At 33.5% G+C, this 20,978-nt stretch overlaps 2 protein-coding genes across 2 annotated transcripts; both read left to right on the plus strand.

Moving 5' to 3' along the window:
* The first annotated feature begins 1,295 nt into the window (after positions 1-1,295).
* LOC145003633 (uncharacterized) lies at positions 1,296-1,964 on the plus strand. Its single transcript, XM_078962635.1, has one exon. It carries the CDS (start codon positions 1,296-1,298, stop codon positions 1,962-1,964), a length of 669 nt encoding a protein of 222 aa, XP_078818761.1.
* Positions 1,965-2,585: 621 nt separating this feature from the next.
* On the plus strand, positions 2,586-4,111 carry LOC145003649 (uncharacterized). Its single transcript, XM_078962636.1, has 2 exons — positions 2,586-2,850; positions 3,576-4,111. Exons 1-2 carry the CDS (start codon positions 2,586-2,588, stop codon positions 4,109-4,111), a joined length of 801 nt encoding a protein of 266 aa, XP_078818762.1.
* Positions 4,112-20,978: the final 16,867 nt, after the last annotated feature.

Consider the following 20,978-nt stretch of genomic DNA (forward strand, 5'->3'; position numbering starts at 1 on the left):
AAAGCTCACAAGAAAAAACTTGCTAATTAACAAGTAACTTGAAAGCTCTTTGCTTTTAAAAAGTTTTACAGTTTTTTTTTTTTAATTTTAAATATTTTTTGTTTGAAAAAACTTATATTGAGTGCTCCTAAGTACTAAGATATCATACTATATATTTTAAGTGTTTGAATTCGCCTAACGTTAAATTGGAATCAGGATTTAATTTAGTCAGTCCTACTTTGGGCCGTTTTGGAGACTCATCTAGAAATGGGCCTTCCTCCAGTCCTTTAGCTAGTAGCCCAGAATTCGAACTCGGTGACTTGAACGTTAAAAGACACCGGACAAGAAAGAAAAAGAATGGGGACTGTAGGTCTAATTCTAAAAGTGTTTCGTGAATCTAAGGCCTGTTTGGATTATATTTTTAGCTTATTGCTTATAGTTTATTTGTGGTGGGAATAAGCAATAAGCATGGGGAGGAATGTTTATTAAAATGAGCTTATTTAGCCTAATAAACTGAATTTTATCCAAACACTTAAATTAGCTTATTGTAGGAATAAGCAATAAACACATATTTTTTTCCTATCCAAACACCCCCTAAATCCATCGACCTTAATCATGATGCTTGTTGATCACAGCGATCAAATCTCGGCTCTCCTGTTTCGTCGGCTTCTATTTCTTGTGAACTTGAGAACACCATCGTTGTTGGGAAGCAAGTTGGATTTCAAATTGGGACTAATTGCATTGAGGTTACTGGTATGCTTTCGGGTGATGGCGGAAAGAAATTTTTTTCATGAATGTGATGTCTTTAAACATTAGGGGTATGAGGGAATCTCATAAATTTGATTGGATTGGTAGATTAAAGTTGGAAAATAAAATTTCTGTTTTTGGTTTTCAAGAATCACGTTTGTCTTCTATTCCTGTTGAAATCGCTGATTGGTGGGGGAATTTGGATGTTGGTTTTAAATTCGTGGAATCGGTCGGTAGATCAGGAGGTCTTATGACTTTTTGGGGCAAAAGTTTATTTCAATTTACTGCCTGTATAAAATCCAGGAATTTTTTGGCTATAATTGGGCATTAGGTTGGAATTACTAGAGAAACTATCTTTGTGAACGTATACGCTCCGTAGGCTCCTAGTGAAAAAAAACTTTATGGTCAAAACTCTTAAATTTAATGGCTTCGAGACCCGGTAAATGGATTATTTTTGGAGATTTCAATGTAGTTAAAAGACCTGAGGAGAGGATAATTCTTATTTTTATCGAAGTAGTGTTGCAACTTTTAATAAGTTCGTTAGAGATGCGGGACTTCTTGAATTAAACATGGGGGGGGGGGGTAGAAAATTCACTTATTTTAGCGATGTTGGATGCAAACTTGGTAAACTCGATCGTTTTTTAATCTGTCCAAACTTCATGTTTGCCTTCCCTTCCGCTTCTATAGTTGCACTGCCAAGAGAACATTCAGATCATTCCCCGATCTTTCTTATGACCGAAGTTGCAGATTTTGGGTCTCGTCCATTTAGATTATTCAACTCTTGGTTGCTTCGTGATGATTTTGATGTTATTATGAGATTGGCATGGAGCAATTACATTGGCGTTGGTGCCCCCGATAGATACTTTTTTGATAAGCTAAAAGCTGTCAAAGAGGCTATCAAGAATTGGAGGCGGGTGGAGTTTGACAAAGAAAATAGAAAACTTCGCGAGCTGAAAGATTTGGTCAATAACATTGAACTAGTTGCTGAGAATAGACCGCTCACAAATGCTGAAATTGAGGGAAGGAGATTAAATAAACAGCGTATTCTTGATCTGGAGAAATTTGCCAAACTTGACTTGATTCAAAAAGCCAAAATCAAATGGGTGTGTGATGGGGATGAGAATTCTCCGTTTTTTCATAACTACTTAAAAATCAAAAATAGGAAATGTCATATTCATGGCCTCATGATAAAAGATATTTGGACCACTGATGTAGATGCGATAAAAAAGGAGGCATGAGAATTTTTTGCTAAAAAATTTCGTGAAGAATGTCATGAAAGACCGTTATTCCTTAATGAAAATTTTCTTAAACTTTCGGATGCAGACAGGTGCTTTCTCGAAAACCCCTTTGATGTTAAGGAGATAAAAGAGGCAATTTGGAGTTGCGGTAATGATAAAGTCCCCGGGCCTGATGGTTTTACATTTAAGTTTATTAAACAATATTGGGAGATAATGAAAGGAAACATTATTCAATTTGTCAAGCATTTTGAAAAGTATGGTTTTTTCTCTAGGGGAAACAATTCTTCTTTCATTTCCTTGTTACCAAAGGTTAAAGATCCTCTCACCCTTCATGAATTTCGTCCCATAAGCATAATTGGGTGTGTCTACAAAATTATTGCCAAAACTCTTGCCAAAAGAATTAAGAGAGTTATTGGATCGGTGATTGGGGAAGTTCAAACTGCTTTCATTGAAGGGCGAAGCATTCTTGACGGGCTGATGATTGCTAATGAGCTATGTGCTTAGGCTAAAAAAATCTAAACGGAAAACATTCATTTTCAAAGTCGATTTTGACAAAGCTTTTGATTCTATTAATTGGAAGTATTTGGAATCGATCATGAAACAAATGGGATTTGGAGATAAATGAATGTTTTGGATAAGAGGATGTCTCTCGTCTTCTCGGCATCTATTCTCCTCAATGGCTCCGCCACAAAAGAGTTTCCTATTACCAAAGGGGTTCGGCAAAGGGATCCTCTATCTCCTTTCTTGTTTATAATTGCTATGGAAGGATTAAATGTCGCCATGCGTTCGGCTTGCGACCATTCTTTATTTCATGGGGCTGAAATGTCTAACAGAGGCCCTACGATTTCTCAGTTGTTTTACGCCGATGACACCATGTTTATTGGAGGTTGGACAAGCTCCAACTTCATAAACTTGGCAAGAATTGATGCTTTCATGCATCTTCGGGGCTCAAAGTTAATTTTCACAAATCCAAAGTTTTTGGCATTGGAGTTTCGGAGAATGAAATTGCTAGTTGCGCTAGAATTCTTGGTTGTAAGGCAGCCTCTCTTCCTTTTAAATATCTTGGAGTCCCCGTTAAAGCAAATATGTCCCAAAAAAGGAGCTGACAACCTGTCATTGATCGTGTTCAAAATTAACTTTCTCTATGGAAAGCTAAAACTTTATCCTTTGGTGGTTGCCTAACTTTGGTTAAAGTTGTGTTGGGTAGTCTCCCTCTTTTTTATTTTTCCATTTTTAAAGCCCCGATTTACATTATTGATAACCTCGAGAAACTGAGAAGACGGTTGTTATGAGGAGGAAGTGAAGAAAAACAAAAAATTAATTGGGTCGCTTGGAAGGTGGTGCTTGGGCCAAAATCATCTGGTGGGCTCGAGGTCGGATCCTTGGCCTTGCTTAACTAGGCTCTCCTGACAAAATGGATATGGAGATTTAAAACGGAAAATGACTCTCTTTGGAGGCGAGTGATTGGTAGTATTCATAGATGTGAAAGGAAACCTATTCACTATTGGGCTAAAAAATCTCACCCGGGCACTTGGAGTAGTATTGTCAATGTCTTCTCGACACTTGGCAATATTGATATTGATGTTTCAGATATTTTTGAATTTTATGTAGGGGACGAAAAGAAAATTTTGTTTTGGCTAGATGACTGGCTAAAGAACGGGACTTTGGCAGTGAAATTCCCTTCTTTATATGTGTTAGATAAGAGGAAACCTTGTCTTTTAGGTGACAGATGGGTGAATGGCGCTTTCTCGTGGGCTTGGAAGCAGAAACCCAACAATTCTCAGGAGCTGCTGGAATTGAAATCTATTTTGGATGTTACAAGGATGGTTGTTAGATCCAATGGGCCCGACACTTGGAGATCAAGGTTAACCGTTGATGGTTTTTTTCGTATATGCGATCTTAGGGCCCTCATTGACAGTAAATTGATTATCCTGATAAATAAGCCCACGGTTTGTCTTCACTTAGTTCCTATCAAGTGCGTTAGCTTTGTTTGGAGGGCTTGTATGGGGCGTATTCCTACTGCAGTAGCTATTTCCAGGAGAGGTATCAACATGTCTTCTATCTCTTGTCAAATGTGCTTTAGTGGTGTGGACACTGCGGATCATATTCTTTTGGACTGTCCGATTGCTTTTGATTCTCTACGCTAGATTTCAATTGGTGTGACGTTTCTATTCAAAGGTTGCTTTCAATTTCAAATTTTGTTAATTTTGCTGCCTTATGGGGGAACAGTCCAAAAAAGAGAAAAATATTTCTTGCTATCTGCTATGGGTTTCTATGGTGTATGTGGAAAGCAAGGAACGACGTTTGGTTTAACAGAATCCAAGTGAACTCTTCAAAGTTGGCAGATAATGTGATTTCTATGGTTTTTAGTTGGCTGAAATATAAGGGTAATTTTGGAAATTGTAGATGAGAGTGTTGGGTTTGTTCCCCTTTTGACATTTTGTAAGTTTTGTTTTTGTTTTTTCTTTTGTGTCCGGTCTTTTTCCTTTAGGCCGTGGTTTTAATAAATTCCGCCGGTTCCAAAAAAAAGAATATAATGGTAAAAACCGGTTTACCTCGGTAATAATGTATGTTTTAATCTTAAATGAGTTCAGTTATTATTTTATAATCCATGATAATTATATAATTTATGAAATCATGGTATCTTCATGAATAGTTTTAGGTATAATAAATTTCCTGCTTGTTATTTTTTAAAGGGGTGTTTACGAGTGCTTTTTCAAAAGTGTTTTTACAAAATTCGATATTTGTATTTTGAAAAAAATCCAAAAATCATTAACGTTTTAAAAGCTTTATAATTTGTCTTGCCAAAAAGCCAATTGAAAAACACTTTTAGGATTTATGACTAAATATTTTTTTAACTTATTGACGTAAAAAAAAAACCCATAAATTAATAATTCATTTTAAAAATCATTCCAAACAACCACTAAACAATGAAGTGTTACACATCTGTAAAATTTAGAAATATATCTGCTAGTTGCAATTGAGTCCCACATCGCCCATTTCCATGAAACTCTGGTTTAGTTTGTTCGTGAAATTATGATTGTTTTTTTTCCTTGAATAATGAAATGTATAAACTTCGATTTGAAGAACAGATTTGCACAAATTATATTGTTCAGAGTACATTATCGATCTGAAACGATCGAGGCTCAAGTGAGCTCGTCGACGATGAAGAAATATAAACAAATCGTGCAGCAAATCAGGAATCCAGTGTAAGCCACGAAGAGGAACGAATCGGGGTGAGTAATTACGAACAGTAGAAATATCAGCAGAAGATTTGCAGAAGAAAACAATCTATAATGGCGATTCAGTACCTCGTGAGCTCCAAGGTAAATGCCCGCAGCTAAGAGTAGTAACAAGAAGGGGCTCAGACTGATCTCCGACGACATTCCTGATCCCTATTCCCTACCCGATTTTGTCGGATGTTTTTTGCTCATCGGCATTAAATTGCAGATGTAGGTAATCTAACTCAACAATTATTGATCAAACAATCACTTTGACAACGAAAGATATCAATTTCTTAACATATAATTGTGTGTAGGTTAATTTTGTTCTTTCTTTGTTTGGAATTCAAGCAATAATTGGAAAAGCTGCAAAAGATTTTCAGTGAACCATCAACTTTCAACGGCATAATGCAATTTGGAGGAGACCGTTTCAAAGTTCAAACTGCGTTAAATAGTTTAAAAGTATTTATGGGCCTGTTTGGTTTGCTTATCGAACCATAACCATTATTAATAACAATTAGTATTCGTTTTGGTTAATGATTTTAGTTGGTTAATGGTTAATATAACTTAACCATTATGATCCTAGATGGCATAAAAATAAATAGTATTTTGCTATAAAAAGTGAAAAACATAGAGTATATTATTATAAAAAACAAATGATTGTGTATGTATACCTTATATTAATATGATAGAAGATCAAATATCTAATCTTATTTCAAACAATTAGTCTTTAAAATTTCAATTCTCAATATAATTACATATCATATATTTAATATTATATTTTATTAAAAACAATTATTAATAATTATTGATTCGGTTTTAGATGAAAACCATAAGCGAATCATATATATTTGGTTAATTAAAAATGAAAACCGCACCACCTATTTTAGTAATGGTGTGATCAAAATTGTTCGGTTATATCGGTTTTGGTTCGGTTTTCGATTAATGTGTTCATCAATATATGAAAATTTTAAGTGATATTTTTGTTAACGAGTTCGTTAAGAAAATTTGTCCAACTTATATAATGAGGCTAATATGTCCAACTTATATAATGAGGTTATAGTTTATCTTGATTATATGTTCAAAGAAACATTAAATTGTATGTATTCATACATAATTTCAGGCGATTCATGATTTAAGAAAGACACTACGCATAAGAGCTAATCTTATTCATCGGTTTAGCCGGTTATCTGTATATTTTTTAATGATAAATCGAATCTACTTATAATTTCACCTTATATTTCAGACGGGACTTGATCACTTGAATCATCGGCTTCAAAAAGAAAGACACTATGCATAAGAGCTAATCTTATTCATCGGTTTAGCCGGTTATCTGTATATTTTTTTAATGATAAATCGAATCTACTAATAATTTAACCCTATATTTCAGACGGGACTTGATCCCTTGAATCATCGGCTTCAAAAAGAAAGGATAATATTTGATATCACTAGGCAAGAAGTCGGTACTACAAGCAAATGAAAAGTAATTTTAAAAAGTTAGATGTTATTTTAAAAATTATAGATATGATGTTATGAGAAACAATTTAACATTTATTGGACTAAAAATAAGAGGTCATTGTCGAATTTTTTTAAATAGATGACTTTCATTAACTAAAAAGGAGTATAATGATTCAATCAAAACAAGACAAAAATTGGTGTATATATATATATATATATATATATATATATATATATATATATATATATATATATATATATATATATATATATATATATATATATATATATATATATATATATATATATATATATATATATATATATATATATATATGGAAAAAGGGAATATACTTCTTAAATGTATATAAGCTTACGTACTCAAGCTCACTATACTACATCGTTTTGCATCATATAATACATTCTAATTGTCCAATGTTCGTATAATTTAACTTCTAAGTTAATTAGTTCAATGATTTTTTTTTAAATTACACATTTATCTTGCTCTTACATAATTTTCATTTTCAACTACAATATATATAGCCTATTAGGTGTTCGGCAAAAACATATGATGTAAGAGAAAAATAATAGTGAAATTTCGAAAATTTTGAAAATATATCAAGCCAAGAGTTGAAGTTTAAGAACATTATGATGAATATATCAAACAAAACGACATATTATTGTGTGTTTGGGTACGTAAGCTTATATACCTTTAAGGGTATATTCACTTTTCCCTATATATATATATATATATATATATATATATATATATATATATATATATATATATATATATATATATATATATATATATATATATATATATATATATTGGTCCTTTAAGAAACATATTTGTATTTTACATGACATTTCCTCTTATTTGATTATTAAATTATAACATAAGTTCTTCAAAATTAGTTCGTATAATTTAACTTCTAAGTTAATTAGTTCAATGATTTTTTTTTAAATTACACATTTATCTTGCTCTTACATAATTTTCATTTTCAACTACAATATATATAGCCTATTAGGTGTTCGGCAAAAACATATGATGTAAGAGAAAAATAATAGTGAAATTTCGAAAATTTTGAAAATATATCAAGCCAAGAGTTGAAGTTTAAGAACATTATGATGAATATATCAAACAAAACGACATATTATTGTGTGTTTGGGTACGTAAGCTTATATACCTTTAAGGGTATATTCACTTTTCCCTATATATATATATATATATATATATATATATATATATATATATATATATATATATATATATATATATATATATATATATATATATATATATATATATATATATTGGTCCTTTAAGAAACATATTTGTATTTTACATGACATTTCCTCTTATTTGATTATTAAATTATAACATAAGTTCTTCAAAATTGGTTTCGATGTATAAAAATTGATTGAGAATATGTTTTACCAATGTAAGAGGGTGTTAAATACAATGCTAAAAAGATCAAATGTAAGGGTCAAACTAAGTTTTGACATCCTAGTCAGAATGAGGAATGCAACTATGCAAGATATGAAAGCCATGAATTCCAACACTAGGTGAGTGTACGTCGATGAGATGGTACAAAGCTTCTAGAAGAGTTGGATCTTGTATCAAAAGATAATTCTATAATGCCACATCATTTGTCTTTCTTTGTAAACAATGCTACACTCCATGTTCCGGATATATATTTAATGGTACTATACATATAATCCACGACCATGACCTACACATCAAAAAGTACAGGGGTAAAAGTTAATAACCTAATTACACTCTTATTTAAGTCTTAAAAGTTACCAATTAAGATGGATTTTTCTTTAGACTCTGTTTTGAGATACGTCTTAGAATCTGTGTGGCCTTTCTCATTTCTCTGCAACATCATATATATATATATATATATATATATATATATATATATATATATATATATATATATATATATTAAATAACAATTAGAAGAAATATATATGAAGTGATGTGAGCACCTTTGGTACAAATATATTATGAGATAGAAGACAGAGAGCAACATCAATATCAATATTGATATAGCAAAGTAGAAGATGTTGGTATGCTTCTACAAACAAAACAAATATATATATATATATATATATATATATATATATATATATATATATATATATATATATATATATATATATATATATATAGTTAGGTTCATGTGAGACGACCTAATTTTGTGAAACCGTGAGACACATTTTTTTATTTTATTTATTTTATTTTTATTTTTTTAGTTAATTCAAGGTTCGAAAATAATATTTAAATAATTTTTTTTTGGATTTTTCCATTTATTTTGTATTTTAAAATATGTACATTGTAATATTCTATTAGAATATTTTACGTATTTTTCAAAAAAATGGAATTTTTTTTATTTTTTTTTAGTTAATTCAAGTTCCGAAAATAATATTTAAAAAAAGAATTTTTGGATTTTTCCATTTATTTTGCATTTTAAAATTATTTTAGATTTGGTCTCACGGTCTCACAAAATTAGAATGGTCTAAAATTAACCAGAACATATATATATATATATATATATATATATATATATATATATATATATATATATATATATATATATATATATATATATATAACTTCATCATCATCTCACATACATATGATGATATGAATAAGGGTTTGTTTAATAGTTGTTGATTGAGTCAGATCATTGAGTTAATGTGCGATTGAACCAAACATAACCCTGAATTTAACCGAGTAAGAGACATATCAGAAGAGTCACAACTGAATATTCATATCAAACATGACAGATCCAACCTCTTACAAGACCCAGTAAGATGCATATCAAACAACCCCAAGTCAAAAAAAAGTTCACATATTAAAAAAAAGTGAATCTCTTTACCTTTCCTGCCCTAGAAAAGGGCTTAATGCGGCTAGAACAAGTATATACATCACAAAATTAGCGTAAAAATATTTTTGTATACATTTGGAATTCACAAATTCTCCTTCAATGTTATGATTTATATAAAGTTGTACATTATAATTCATAAACATCAAATGTTACCATGAAGTCGTGTTGCTGATGGACCCTTGTAACGCCTGAATTGTCATGTATATTCTTATGCAGCTTATATATATATATATATATATATATATATATATATATATATATATATATATATAGGTGAGGGCCATACGCTGGGCATACACATGGTGAGGCGTGAAACAGGAAAGTCCCTGCGTACGCTGGGCGTAGTTTTGCCATAAGCAAACCCTAATTTTAGGGTTTGCACCCTATTTAAAAAAACTTATGTCCCTCATAACCCTTATTCTCTCAACCTCCATTGCCCTTAGAGTGTTAGAACCGGACACTAAACCTCTTGCATGCATTTTGAGCTTACTTTCTGCATTTTTGGTGTTATTTGGTGGTTTTGAAGAAGAAGGTGTTTGGAAAAGAAGCAAGGACGTGAAGATAGCTTGTAGATCCAGAAGTTTGGCATCATTTCTGAGCTATTTGAGGTATAAAGCTTAAACCTTGGACATTGCATGCTTAGATCTAGTTTTAGGGTGTTTAATGTTCTATTTTGATCTCATAGTTGAGGTTCTTTGAGTTAAAGGAGTTTGAATCCATATGAGATGTCCTTTTAGGGTCTTGGAAGTGTTAGGAGCCATAAAACTTAGACTGTGATGGTTTAGCCTTAACCATGGAAGTGCTAGATATCAACTAAGTGTGTTTATGGACTTAATTTATGTCTTAATCCCCATCTATGCATGCAAAAGCATAAAGTTTATAACTTTATGGATTAGGACATTTTTAGGGACCTGGATCTATGTTTTAGATGTTAGGGCTTAATGGATTAAGTCACAAGAAGGTTTCTAGGTTGGCTAGCCAGTACGTTGGGCAAACTCCTTGCTACGTTGTGCGTACTGAGTCAACCACCTAAATCAAGTCAAGACCAACGTACGTTGGGCATACATGCAAAGTACGTCGTACGTACGCATGCAGTGGACAAAAGTGACTTTTGGGCTCTTGGATGTTGGCCTTGATTTGTTAGGCCTCAAGCCCACCTGTGGATTAAGGCCCATGAGCTAGGGTTATGATGGATGGTATTTGGGCCTTATTGGGCCTTATATTTTATTTGATTGGGCTTGGGTACTTTGGGTTGTTTTGAAATTGGGACTTACGAGAAAGAGGCCCAATAAGGCAAGGGTTAGGGAATCTTTTGCTTTAAGACATGAATTAGGGTTTGGTCTTGGAGTCATAATGTAATCTAATGGCTAATTAGAAATTTATGTTGTGCGATAGCGGAGGAGTTCATGAGTTGTTTGCGGAGTACGATTCGTCGCCCACAATTTGAGGTGAGTCTCCTTTCGTAGAATTTGTGGGTCGAAGGCACCAAGGTCGGCCCACTAGTTATGATATGGCATCATGATTGTTTTTGTGATAATTATCGGTTGTTCATGTATTGTTTGATGATTTTGTGAATTATGTGTGATATTATGTGGAAGTGGTAGGGGTGAAATAGACCCGGTATCCGGTTGAAATAGATTGAAGGGGCAGGTCGAGCACCCAGATATTCTCAGCATTATCCGGTTGAAATATACCAAAAGGGCATGTCAAGAACCCATATAAGCTCAACAATATCCGATTGAAATAGACCGAAAGGGGTAGGCAAGCACCCAGATATGCTTGGCAATATGTTTATTTTGTATGTGGTATGGTGGGGGAAATTACTAAGCTTTGTTTACTGTTTCAGTTTTTGTTTCAGGTACTCCAACTCGAAGGGAAATGAGCCAACATGATCGCATCACATCACACTATGATTTTACGCAATAGGGATTTCGGGACTTATGATATGATAATACTTTTCTATGTCTTGTTTTGTTTAAATACTATGTTTGTCGTATGTTCACACTGCTTTTGAAACTTATGATGTTGTAGGATATGGGTTTAGTAACTTTGAAAATGAAATTTTTGGGTCATATTTTTAGGTTGTTACAAGTTGGTATCAGAGCCTTGGTTTTAGGGATTCAGGCACACTCTCGGGTGTATCTGAACTCAAATCAAGGGTTTGGTATGTTTTTATAAGAAAACTATTTTTTCAAACTAAGGGTTTTAAAAAAAAAAGACAAGGAGCGTCTTACATGCAATCGGCTGAGCTCAAGTAAGTTTTCCCCAAGATACCCATATATGTTATCTATTATGATTTGGTTTATGAATATGTGAATTGCATGCTAGTTAGGGCTAGGGATCTGCTCAACTTTTGCATGATAGAATGCTAGGAGAGATGCCTTAAATGCCTATTGTATGAGCTTGTAGACTTGCATGCTAGTGTTGATCAGTCGGTGATAGGATGGCCTAATTAGGATATGTTTGTTTCTTGTTACCTGAAACCCGAATGTTGCTTGCTTTGTGCTTCTAGGAGTTCTAACTAACTTCAATTAACTAGTAAGCAAATACGCCAAGTTACATGTTATGCGAACCAAATAATTTCAGAAGGTTAGGTTTGGGTCTACTGCGTAACTCTTGTTTGAGTCCAACAATTGTAGGGTATGATCTTTTATTCGAAGAATTATTTGGTTTTAGTGATATGTAATAGTATTCGTGAACTAGTTAGAAGGAGTTAGTGGGAGTTCTTTTGGCAGTTGATGGCAGTGAGTGGTGAAAATTGTGTCATAGGGAATGCCTAGGAATAGATTAGTGTCACGAGCCTTATCTGATTTCAAATTGTATGTATGGATAGGAAGTGACTTGGAAGATTCAAAGAAATCCTTGAGGAAAGTAAGAATATATGTGGAAGTTAGTATGGGTCTGTACTACTGAAAGCAGAGGATCCGTACTCGATTTGGGGAGAGTCGCGAGGAAACCAGGGGGCTTGTTGGATGTGAAATTTTGCGATTTGTATTCATGATCCTGATAATTATATGGTTTGCTTCAGAATGGTGATGACGCGTCAAGGAGCAAGAGGTCCAGGATATCGGTTTGGTTCGGGAATGGGTTCCAAGTCGATTGATGATGGTCTACGAGAGTTCATTTCATCTGAGATTACTAGAGGCATCCTTGATGCGACCCTAGTAATTTTTGGGTCGATCAAGGAGGGCATTATCGAACTGATAGAGGATCACCTTAGGTTTTTCAGGAGTGATAAGGCACTTAGCCAGTTTTTAGGCTCACACGCTCTCCTTAAAGGATTTTAGGGGATGTGGGGAACCAGACTTCTTTGGGTGAAGGACCCTATCACAGCTAGGTGGTGGATAGCAGACATTGAGTGTGCTCAAATGATCAGCTTCTGCCTTGAGTGGTTGAAGGTCAGGTTTGATGCGGTTTGTTTAAGGGATTGGGCAAAGGACTAGTAGGAGGAGGTTGGTTATGCTTTATGAGGTACAACCATTAAGTCCATGACCTGGCCGAATTTCGTGACCAGGTTCCAAAAAGAGTTCGCACCAGCGGGGAAGATACAACAACTGGCCAAGGAGTTTCTGGACATGAGACAAACAACAGAGACTGTGGCGGAGATTACCACGAAATTCAAGGAGAGGGCCTTGTTGGATCCCCAGTATGCAACTGATGAGGAGATGAGGAAAGCCCGATATCATGACATGTTGAGGGCAGACTGATGGGTTTTGAGCATCCTAACACTCATATGGTGTACATGCAACCCTAGAAACCTTGGATCTATGTTTAACTAAGATACATGCAAATAATTATTTTTCCAAGGTTCTTATCCTATCTAGCATGGCATGGGGAACTTGAATCAAATAAAGCTAGTAGAATTACTTACCTTGTAGTTGTAGTTGATTGCTTGGAGTTTGAGAGCCTACCAATAGTGTGGATGCCTCAAATGGAAATCACAAATCACCACAAACTTTGGAACCTTGAGAGAATAGTCACAAACTTCTTGAAATCGTCCCTCTTAGTATACTCACCACAACTAGTGTGGATTTTAAGAACCAAAACCTCCTTTATATAGTGTGGTGGATTAGGGTTACATCCATGTAAACCCTAATACCCATATCTTTTCATTTCAATGAGATCCATGGGTTAAAGCTCCATGGAGTATCCATGGACTTTCCATGCAAGTCTAGCCCATTCCAAATAAGCATTAGCCCACACTATATAAATACAAGAGCCCATATTTAATCAGTCATACTTTTGATCTCTAAATTAATTCTAGATTAATTATAGATCAATACTAATTAAATAATATGATTTTATATTAATATATTAGAACTTATAATATATTAATAAATCATAACTTATACTATTCTCAAAATATTATCCATAAATTGTTTGGGTGAAGTGCAACCCAAATAGACCATGCCGAGTCTGTTCAAGTACATACCAAATATAGTTATGGACTTAGACACTATATCCAACAGTCTCCCACTTGGATAAGTCTAATAACTATAGTTGAAAGTATGACTTCAAGAACCGATCAACAATCGTAGCTCTTTAAACTCTGTTGAACTATGAAGCGTCGTTTTAGATAAGTGATCATATAATCCTCTGTTCTAGATATCAGCCGGACAAATACATGGAACATGGTCTTGCTTATTGTCCAACATTTGTTTCCCGATCTCTGATTTGTTTGACATAAACCTTAATTAAACACATCAATTTAGTTCTAACCGGGCCCGGTACATTGGTCAAAACAAAATTATCGAGGGGCCCAGATATCGCTTCTAATCCTATAAGGAATAGATAAACTTCGACTCATATGTTTGATCTACTACTTGTTAAACTACACACAAAGGCACGATTTATAACATCGAGTTACCAATGCGTTTTCGTGCAATCAATGCATAACCAACTCATAGGCAACAAATTATATCGCTAGGTTTGAGGACTTATATGATATTACTGTCTCCCAATCACTCGAGATAAATTCCATGAAGTGATACAAGTGAGCGTAGGTTGAATCCAATACTCGAAACTTATGAGCACTCATGAGTGTTGTAGCCCCACTTTGTCTAACATCTTAGACATCTACAAGCCAACCCATGACAGTCTTGATTCATATCTACTTCCAACATATGAACGACTGTGGAGAGTTTGAACAATATGATATAAACCATAACATAAGTATTTTGGAAGTCAAAACTTGCAAAAAGAGATAATAGTAAACGATTGACAAGAGATAGCAACACTTTAATCATAAATAACAACTTTTATTTATCATCAAATGTCAATTACATTTTACAAATTTCAAGATTATCTAACTACTAAAATTAATATCATCCTTCAGCCCAATGCTCCGAGCATGCTAGTGATGCTTAACGAGAGTCAGTCCCTTCATTAGGGGATTTGCTGGGTTCTCATCCGATGATACCCTCTTTTCCATGAGGATTCCTTCTTCTATTTGATGTCTGATGAAGTGATATTTTCTGTCAATGTGTCTGGATCTCCCATGATCTCTTGGTTCCTTGGCTAAGGCAACCGCACTATTGCTGTCACAGAAAATCTCCATTGGCTCATTTATAGTTGGTATAACTCCAAGGTCGTCGATGAAGTTCTTTAGCCATATAGCCTCCTTTACTGCCTCGATTGCTGCTATATACTCTAATTCACAAGTGGAATCAGTCACTGTCTCCTGTTTGGAACTTTTCCAAGTAATTGCCCCTCCGTTTAGGGTAAAGACCCAGCCCGACTGAGAGCGGAAATTATCCCTGTCAGTCTGAAAGCTAGCATCACTATACCCTACAACTCTCAAGTCATCACTCCCACCAAGGGTAAAGAAATTATCCCTGTCAGTCTGAAACTTCTGATGTTGTGGGATATGGGTTTAGTAACTTTGAAAATGAAAATTTTGGGTCGTATTTTTAGGTCGTTACATCCCTGATTTACAGGAAAACATGTGTCTATAAGACTCTGCAATTAATTAAAATGTTATTTTAAAACATAAAACTTTGTAAAAAATATATAGTAATGAAATGTGATAGTAGACAACTTGACATACGTGACGATTTCTTGCTACAGATGCAACATTGAACTTTGATTTTGGAACAACATAATTTATTACATGATCACAGTGCAATGCTCCATATAATTCTGCCAAGCAATTGCCCTCACTCTGAAATTTAAAAAATATATATTATTAAATTAAAACTTCCCTAAAACATTATTATTATATGTATAAGTGGTGAAATTCATTTGATTGTACATACAACATTTAGAAGATTGTAGTGCCTGTTGTCAAAATGTTGGTCAAGATATTTCTCTGCTCGAAAGCTTTTCTAACAATATCCACAATGCCATTCATTTACATCCACATGAATCTTGTGATCTTCTTGATCTCTAAACATGTCATTTCCAGGATGAAGCTTACACTTATGTGACATCTGATAATTCTCTTGTTCAACAAATGAAATTGAATACTGCATAATTTAAACAACACAAAGGATATGTTATTTGACATTTGCTTAGGGTTTAATGCATAATAATCGATGATTAAAACTATGACTATTAACATGAATGATGAATATCAATTGCTAATACCTCCTCCATAATATTGTATGCAACTCTCATTCTCTGGAATAATGAACTTCATGAGCATGTTCTTTTGAACTCTGGTGCAAAAACAATTGTTAGAAAATATATAGCAATTTTTTTTATGGAACACAAAACTTAGTGAAGCTATGATTTCTATTCTTTCTATCATATTCATAGATACCAAGAATCAACATCTTGATTCTTAAAGATGCCCAAAGTTCACACATTTCAGATAGTTATCACTAGAACAAAATAATCCACAAACTCTCATGTCATTAAGTCTTTGTAATTGGTACTTGACTGAACATAACCCTAACTGATCAGATTAATACCTATCTTGATATTTCTAATTCTAATGAGGCAAAAAGTTCAACAACAGAAGTTCTTCCTTCTACTTGTTAGAATAACTGAATACTCTAGCAAAATTTGAGAAAAAACATAAGATCTCCAAAGAATATGACCAAGAACATCAAATTAGGGTTGAATCTCAGCATAAATACTATAATTATTTGACAAAAACAAGTTTAGAACTGACCTAACTCGTAATCTAACTTTAAACAAGTAACTCAAAATACAAATCTTTGACGAATACATTACTCCCACATAATCGATATTCATCAGCTATGATGACATATGTTTTTTTTTCATTATACTTGGTATACTTGCTGGCGTACTTCACATATATAAAACATCATAAAATGTAAATATTAGGTAGAGAAATTCAACCCAGAACTTGAAATAGCATAACCTAAAACGTTATTTTGCATTGAAATTTGGATATATAAACATATTTACGGGAAAACAGACCTATGAATTTGTGAAGACTCGTATCATCGATTGTAAAGAAATCAATAAGACTATGAATCTACATGCCCTAACTTTCGGCCTCTCCATCTCTTTGGTTCGAAAAGAATTCTCTCTTCTTCCCTTAGCTGGATTTTGGCAAATTGAGTTGGGAGGTAAATCGAAAATGTTTTAGAAAGTTGAAGGTTAAAAATGAAATGTTTAACTTACACTTGACTCTATATGTTTAGAAAATTATCTTTAAGGTCCTTGGAGTTGTAAGAATTTGTATAAACTCCTTTATCACATCAATTTACAAAGTGGCACAAATTCAAGGAGATAATTAGGGTTAATGTTACAAAATGCATTATTTACACAGTTAGCTGGTAACCATCTGGTTGATTCACCTTAGTGCTAATGTGTTAGTTTTGTTGATGTTGGTTTTGACCAACTTGACGACGTGGATTGCAACACCATATCTTAAAAAAGGAAGTTGGTTTTGTTGATGAGTGTGTCTATCGACATGCTAGCATGGATTGTAACATTAGATCTTAAAATTTTAAAAAAGAAAGAAAAAAAGGTGCTATAGGAGGTTGCACGATTCAAAGTCATGGCCTACCCCAAGATGAATATGTGTGTTTTTTCATTAAACCAATGAATCTTTATCTTTATAATCTTATAAAAGAGGCAATTTAAATTTATATTGTTCAAGATAATTATCATTCTTACATCATATTCATTTAAATTCTCTACAACCCTCATCTTTCAAGTAATTAATGATATTCATTAAGAGTTATTCTTAACATATATCCTATAATTATTGAGTATTCAATTTAATATTATAATTTATGAGTATGAAATATCTAGTAGTTGACCCTTTCCATTGATAAGATTAAGTTGTTAGAAGCATCCTTTTTCGCCTCAGAGATAAAGTTTGTCGTTTGGAGCTGTAGGGGAGATCGTGCTCTAGGCCTGGATGGATTTACCTTCAAGTTTATTAAACAATATTAGGGTTTATTGGAATCTAATTTCGTAAATATTTTTGTTGAATTTTACTCTGCTGGAAAAATTAACAGATGATGTAACTCATCCTTCATTAATCTTGTACCGAAAGTGAATGACCCTCTATCTCTTAGTGATTATTGTCTGATAAATCTTGTTGGATGTATCTACAAAGTGATTGTTAAAGTTCTAGCGAACCGATTAAAGAGGGTTACTGGATCCGCGATAAGTGATGTTTAATCCGCCTTCAATGCAGGTAGAAACATTTTTGATGGACCGTTAGTGATATATGAGTTGATTGCTTGGGCAAAGAAAACTAAGAGGGAAGCCATGATATTCAAGGTAGACTTTGAAATGGCCTTCGAATCCTTGAGTTGGTCATTCCTTGATTCTGTTATGTCTTAAATGGGATTTACCACTACTTGGAGAGTTTGGGTAATAGGCTGTCTCTCCTCTGCTAGAACCTCCATTCTTGTCAACAGGGCTCCCACAAAGGAATTTGAAGTCCAAAAAGGTGCCAGGAAAAGCGACCCGCTCTCTCATTTTCTCTTCATCGTCGCTATAGAGGCTCTTCAAATTGTCATGATTAAAGCTTAAATCCTTGGGATTTTTCACGGTTTGGCAACTCCCAACCAAGGGCCTACTATTTCACATCTTTTCTACGTCGACGATGCAATCTTTATTGGAGACCGGTGCAATTAAAACTTCAAAAACCTCTCTCGGATTCTCCGTTGCTTTCAGTTGGCTTTTGGTCTCAGGTTAACTTCTCTAAAAGTAGGTTGTTTGGCATTAGTGTCTCCACCGCTCAAGTAGAATCTATGGCGAATATCGTACATTGCCAATCGGCTTCCTTTCCTTTCATATATTTGGGACTTCCTGTGGGTGATAATATGCTTTTATCAAAGAATTGGAAACCTCTTGTGGACAAATTTAAAGCAAAGTTATCTGATTGGAAAGAAAAGACGCTTTCCTTTGGAGGGAGACTGACTCTTGTTAAATCTGTGCTTGGGAGCATCTCCATCTTCTACTTTCTTTATACAAGGCGCTGATAAAAGTCATTGAATCTCTTGAAGGAATTAGAAGGAAGTTCTTATGGGGTGGAAATTCCACAACCTCGAAAGTTTGTTGGGTGGAGTGGAAAAAAGTCTTAGCACCAAAATCTCTTGGAGGTATTGGAGTAGCTAGTCTACGGGCCTCAATTTTAGTTATCCTTGCGAAGTGGTGGTGGATATACAAGCATGGCCCCTCCAATATTTGGGTGAAAATTGTGAAGGTGATTCACATCTCTAATCGATGATATAAATTCATCCCATTTAAGAACAATATCTCAGGCCCATGGAAAAATATTGCCACAATCACTGATTCTTATAAGCTTAATATTGATATTGCAGGCCTTATGCATCTTGAGATAGGGTATGGAAACAAATCACAATTCTGGCATGATAAATGGGCCCACAACAGCCCGCTCAAGATCTTATTCCCGAACTTGTTTGCATTAGAGAAATCAAAAAATTGTAGTGTTGCAGAGAGGCGCCCTGACATAGACCAGACCAAAATGTGGAATTGGTGTTGGAATCACCCATTCCAATAAGATTTAGAATCATCCCAGTTTCATGATTGCTACAATTTATTCAATCAATTCAATTTTTCAAATACATTTGACAACTGGTTACTCAAAGCTGAGGGTGTTAACCCAAGTACCTTTACTGTTAATACTCTTAGAAAGTTAATCGAGTAAAAGTATTGCACATTGGCAAGGGACTCCTTTCGATGGAATAGATGGGCTCCTTTGAAAATCAATTGTTTTGCTTGGAGAGCATGTCTTGGCAGAATTCCAACCTTAGAGGCTTTTACTAGAAGAGGTGTTTCGATCACACATATGAATTGTCACTTATGCGGTGTTGCTGAAGAATTGGTGGACCACCTGCTGATCTCAGGTACCTTCACTGAGAATGTTTGGAACTCTATTTCAAATTGGAGTGGTCTATCCAATTTTGCCCCTGGGTCGGTAATGGATATTCAATCAATCCCCGACTCTCTACGGTTGACTTCAAAAAAAAACAAAAAAACCTTACACTTAATCTTACTCTCTGTATGTTGGTTTCTATGGAAGGCGAGGAACAATAAAGTATTCAACAACACATCATCATCCTCTTCGTTGATCTTTGAAGAAACTAAGGCGAACAATTTCATTTGGTTGAAAACACGAATGAATGTTCCTAATCTAGATTGGAAAATCTGATGTTTAAACCCGCTACAAGTTTTTTCTCTATAATGTAACTGTAATCCTAACGCCTTGTCAGTTTTATTAATAAAATTTTATCGCCGTTCAAAAAAAAATGTTTTTTTATAACTATAAAAGAGATCAATCATTTGAACAACACACAAATATAGACCACATATAAAATGAGGATCAAGAAGAATATCAATAATTTTAAGTTTTCTGTTACTTTGAGTTTTTTTTGCCACCTTATACAAAATAAGAGAGAAAACAATATAAAAATAACTTCATTAAAGTTTAAAGGTTTTTGTGTTTGTTTGAGTTGATTTACCACGTTTTAAACAATGTTACAATGTTAAGGTTCTAAGTTGATATGTTTTATGCGCATTTTATAACTTAAATCTAAACTTATCTAAATTTGGATTTTAATTTAATATTTTTGTGTATTCTTAATTGATCAGTTATAAGAGTATAAATATCTATACAAGTTTTGATATTTTATTATTATGTGTTATGTTTGAGATTTCAAAATAAAGTCTTATTTATATATGTTTAAATTTTTTTAAAAACTTTGTGCACAATTAGTTAAATAGATATTATTATATTTTAGTATTTACAATTAAACTAAAAATTAGAAAAAAATTAAGAAAAAGAGAAAAATATTATTAGAAAAATAAATCATGTGATTAAATATAAATAATATTTTTTATATGTTAATTCTATTACTTAAATGATGTATTTGATTGATTTAGCATTTTGACTTTCAGTTATATACTAAATTATTAATTTAGTCATCCAAAGTTTCAAGAAATCATTTCCAAAGAAATTGTTTCAAAATTAAAAGTTTGTTATT

This window comes from Lactuca saligna, chromosome 1 (genome assembly GCF_052625555.1).
Source record: "Lactuca saligna cultivar CGN05327 chromosome 1, ASM5262555v1, whole genome shotgun sequence".
Taxonomy (NCBI): domain Eukaryota; kingdom Viridiplantae; phylum Streptophyta; class Magnoliopsida; order Asterales; family Asteraceae; genus Lactuca; species Lactuca saligna.

What these genes read in the sequence shown, in the direction of transcription:
- LOC145003633 (XM_078962635.1), top strand. Translation starts at nt 1,296, where the DNA reads ATGGGGGGGGGGGGTAGAAAATTCACTTATTTTAGCGATGTTGGATGC.
- LOC145003649 (XM_078962636.1), top strand. Translation starts at nt 2,586, where the DNA reads ATGAATGTTTTGGATAAGAGGATGTCTCTCGTCTTCTCGGCATCTATT. An exon ending in TGACACCATGTTTATTGGAG is followed by an intron (nt 2,851 to 3,575) that starts GTTGGACAAGCT and finishes AATTTTATGTAG; the next exon opens with GGGACGAAAAGAAAATTTTG.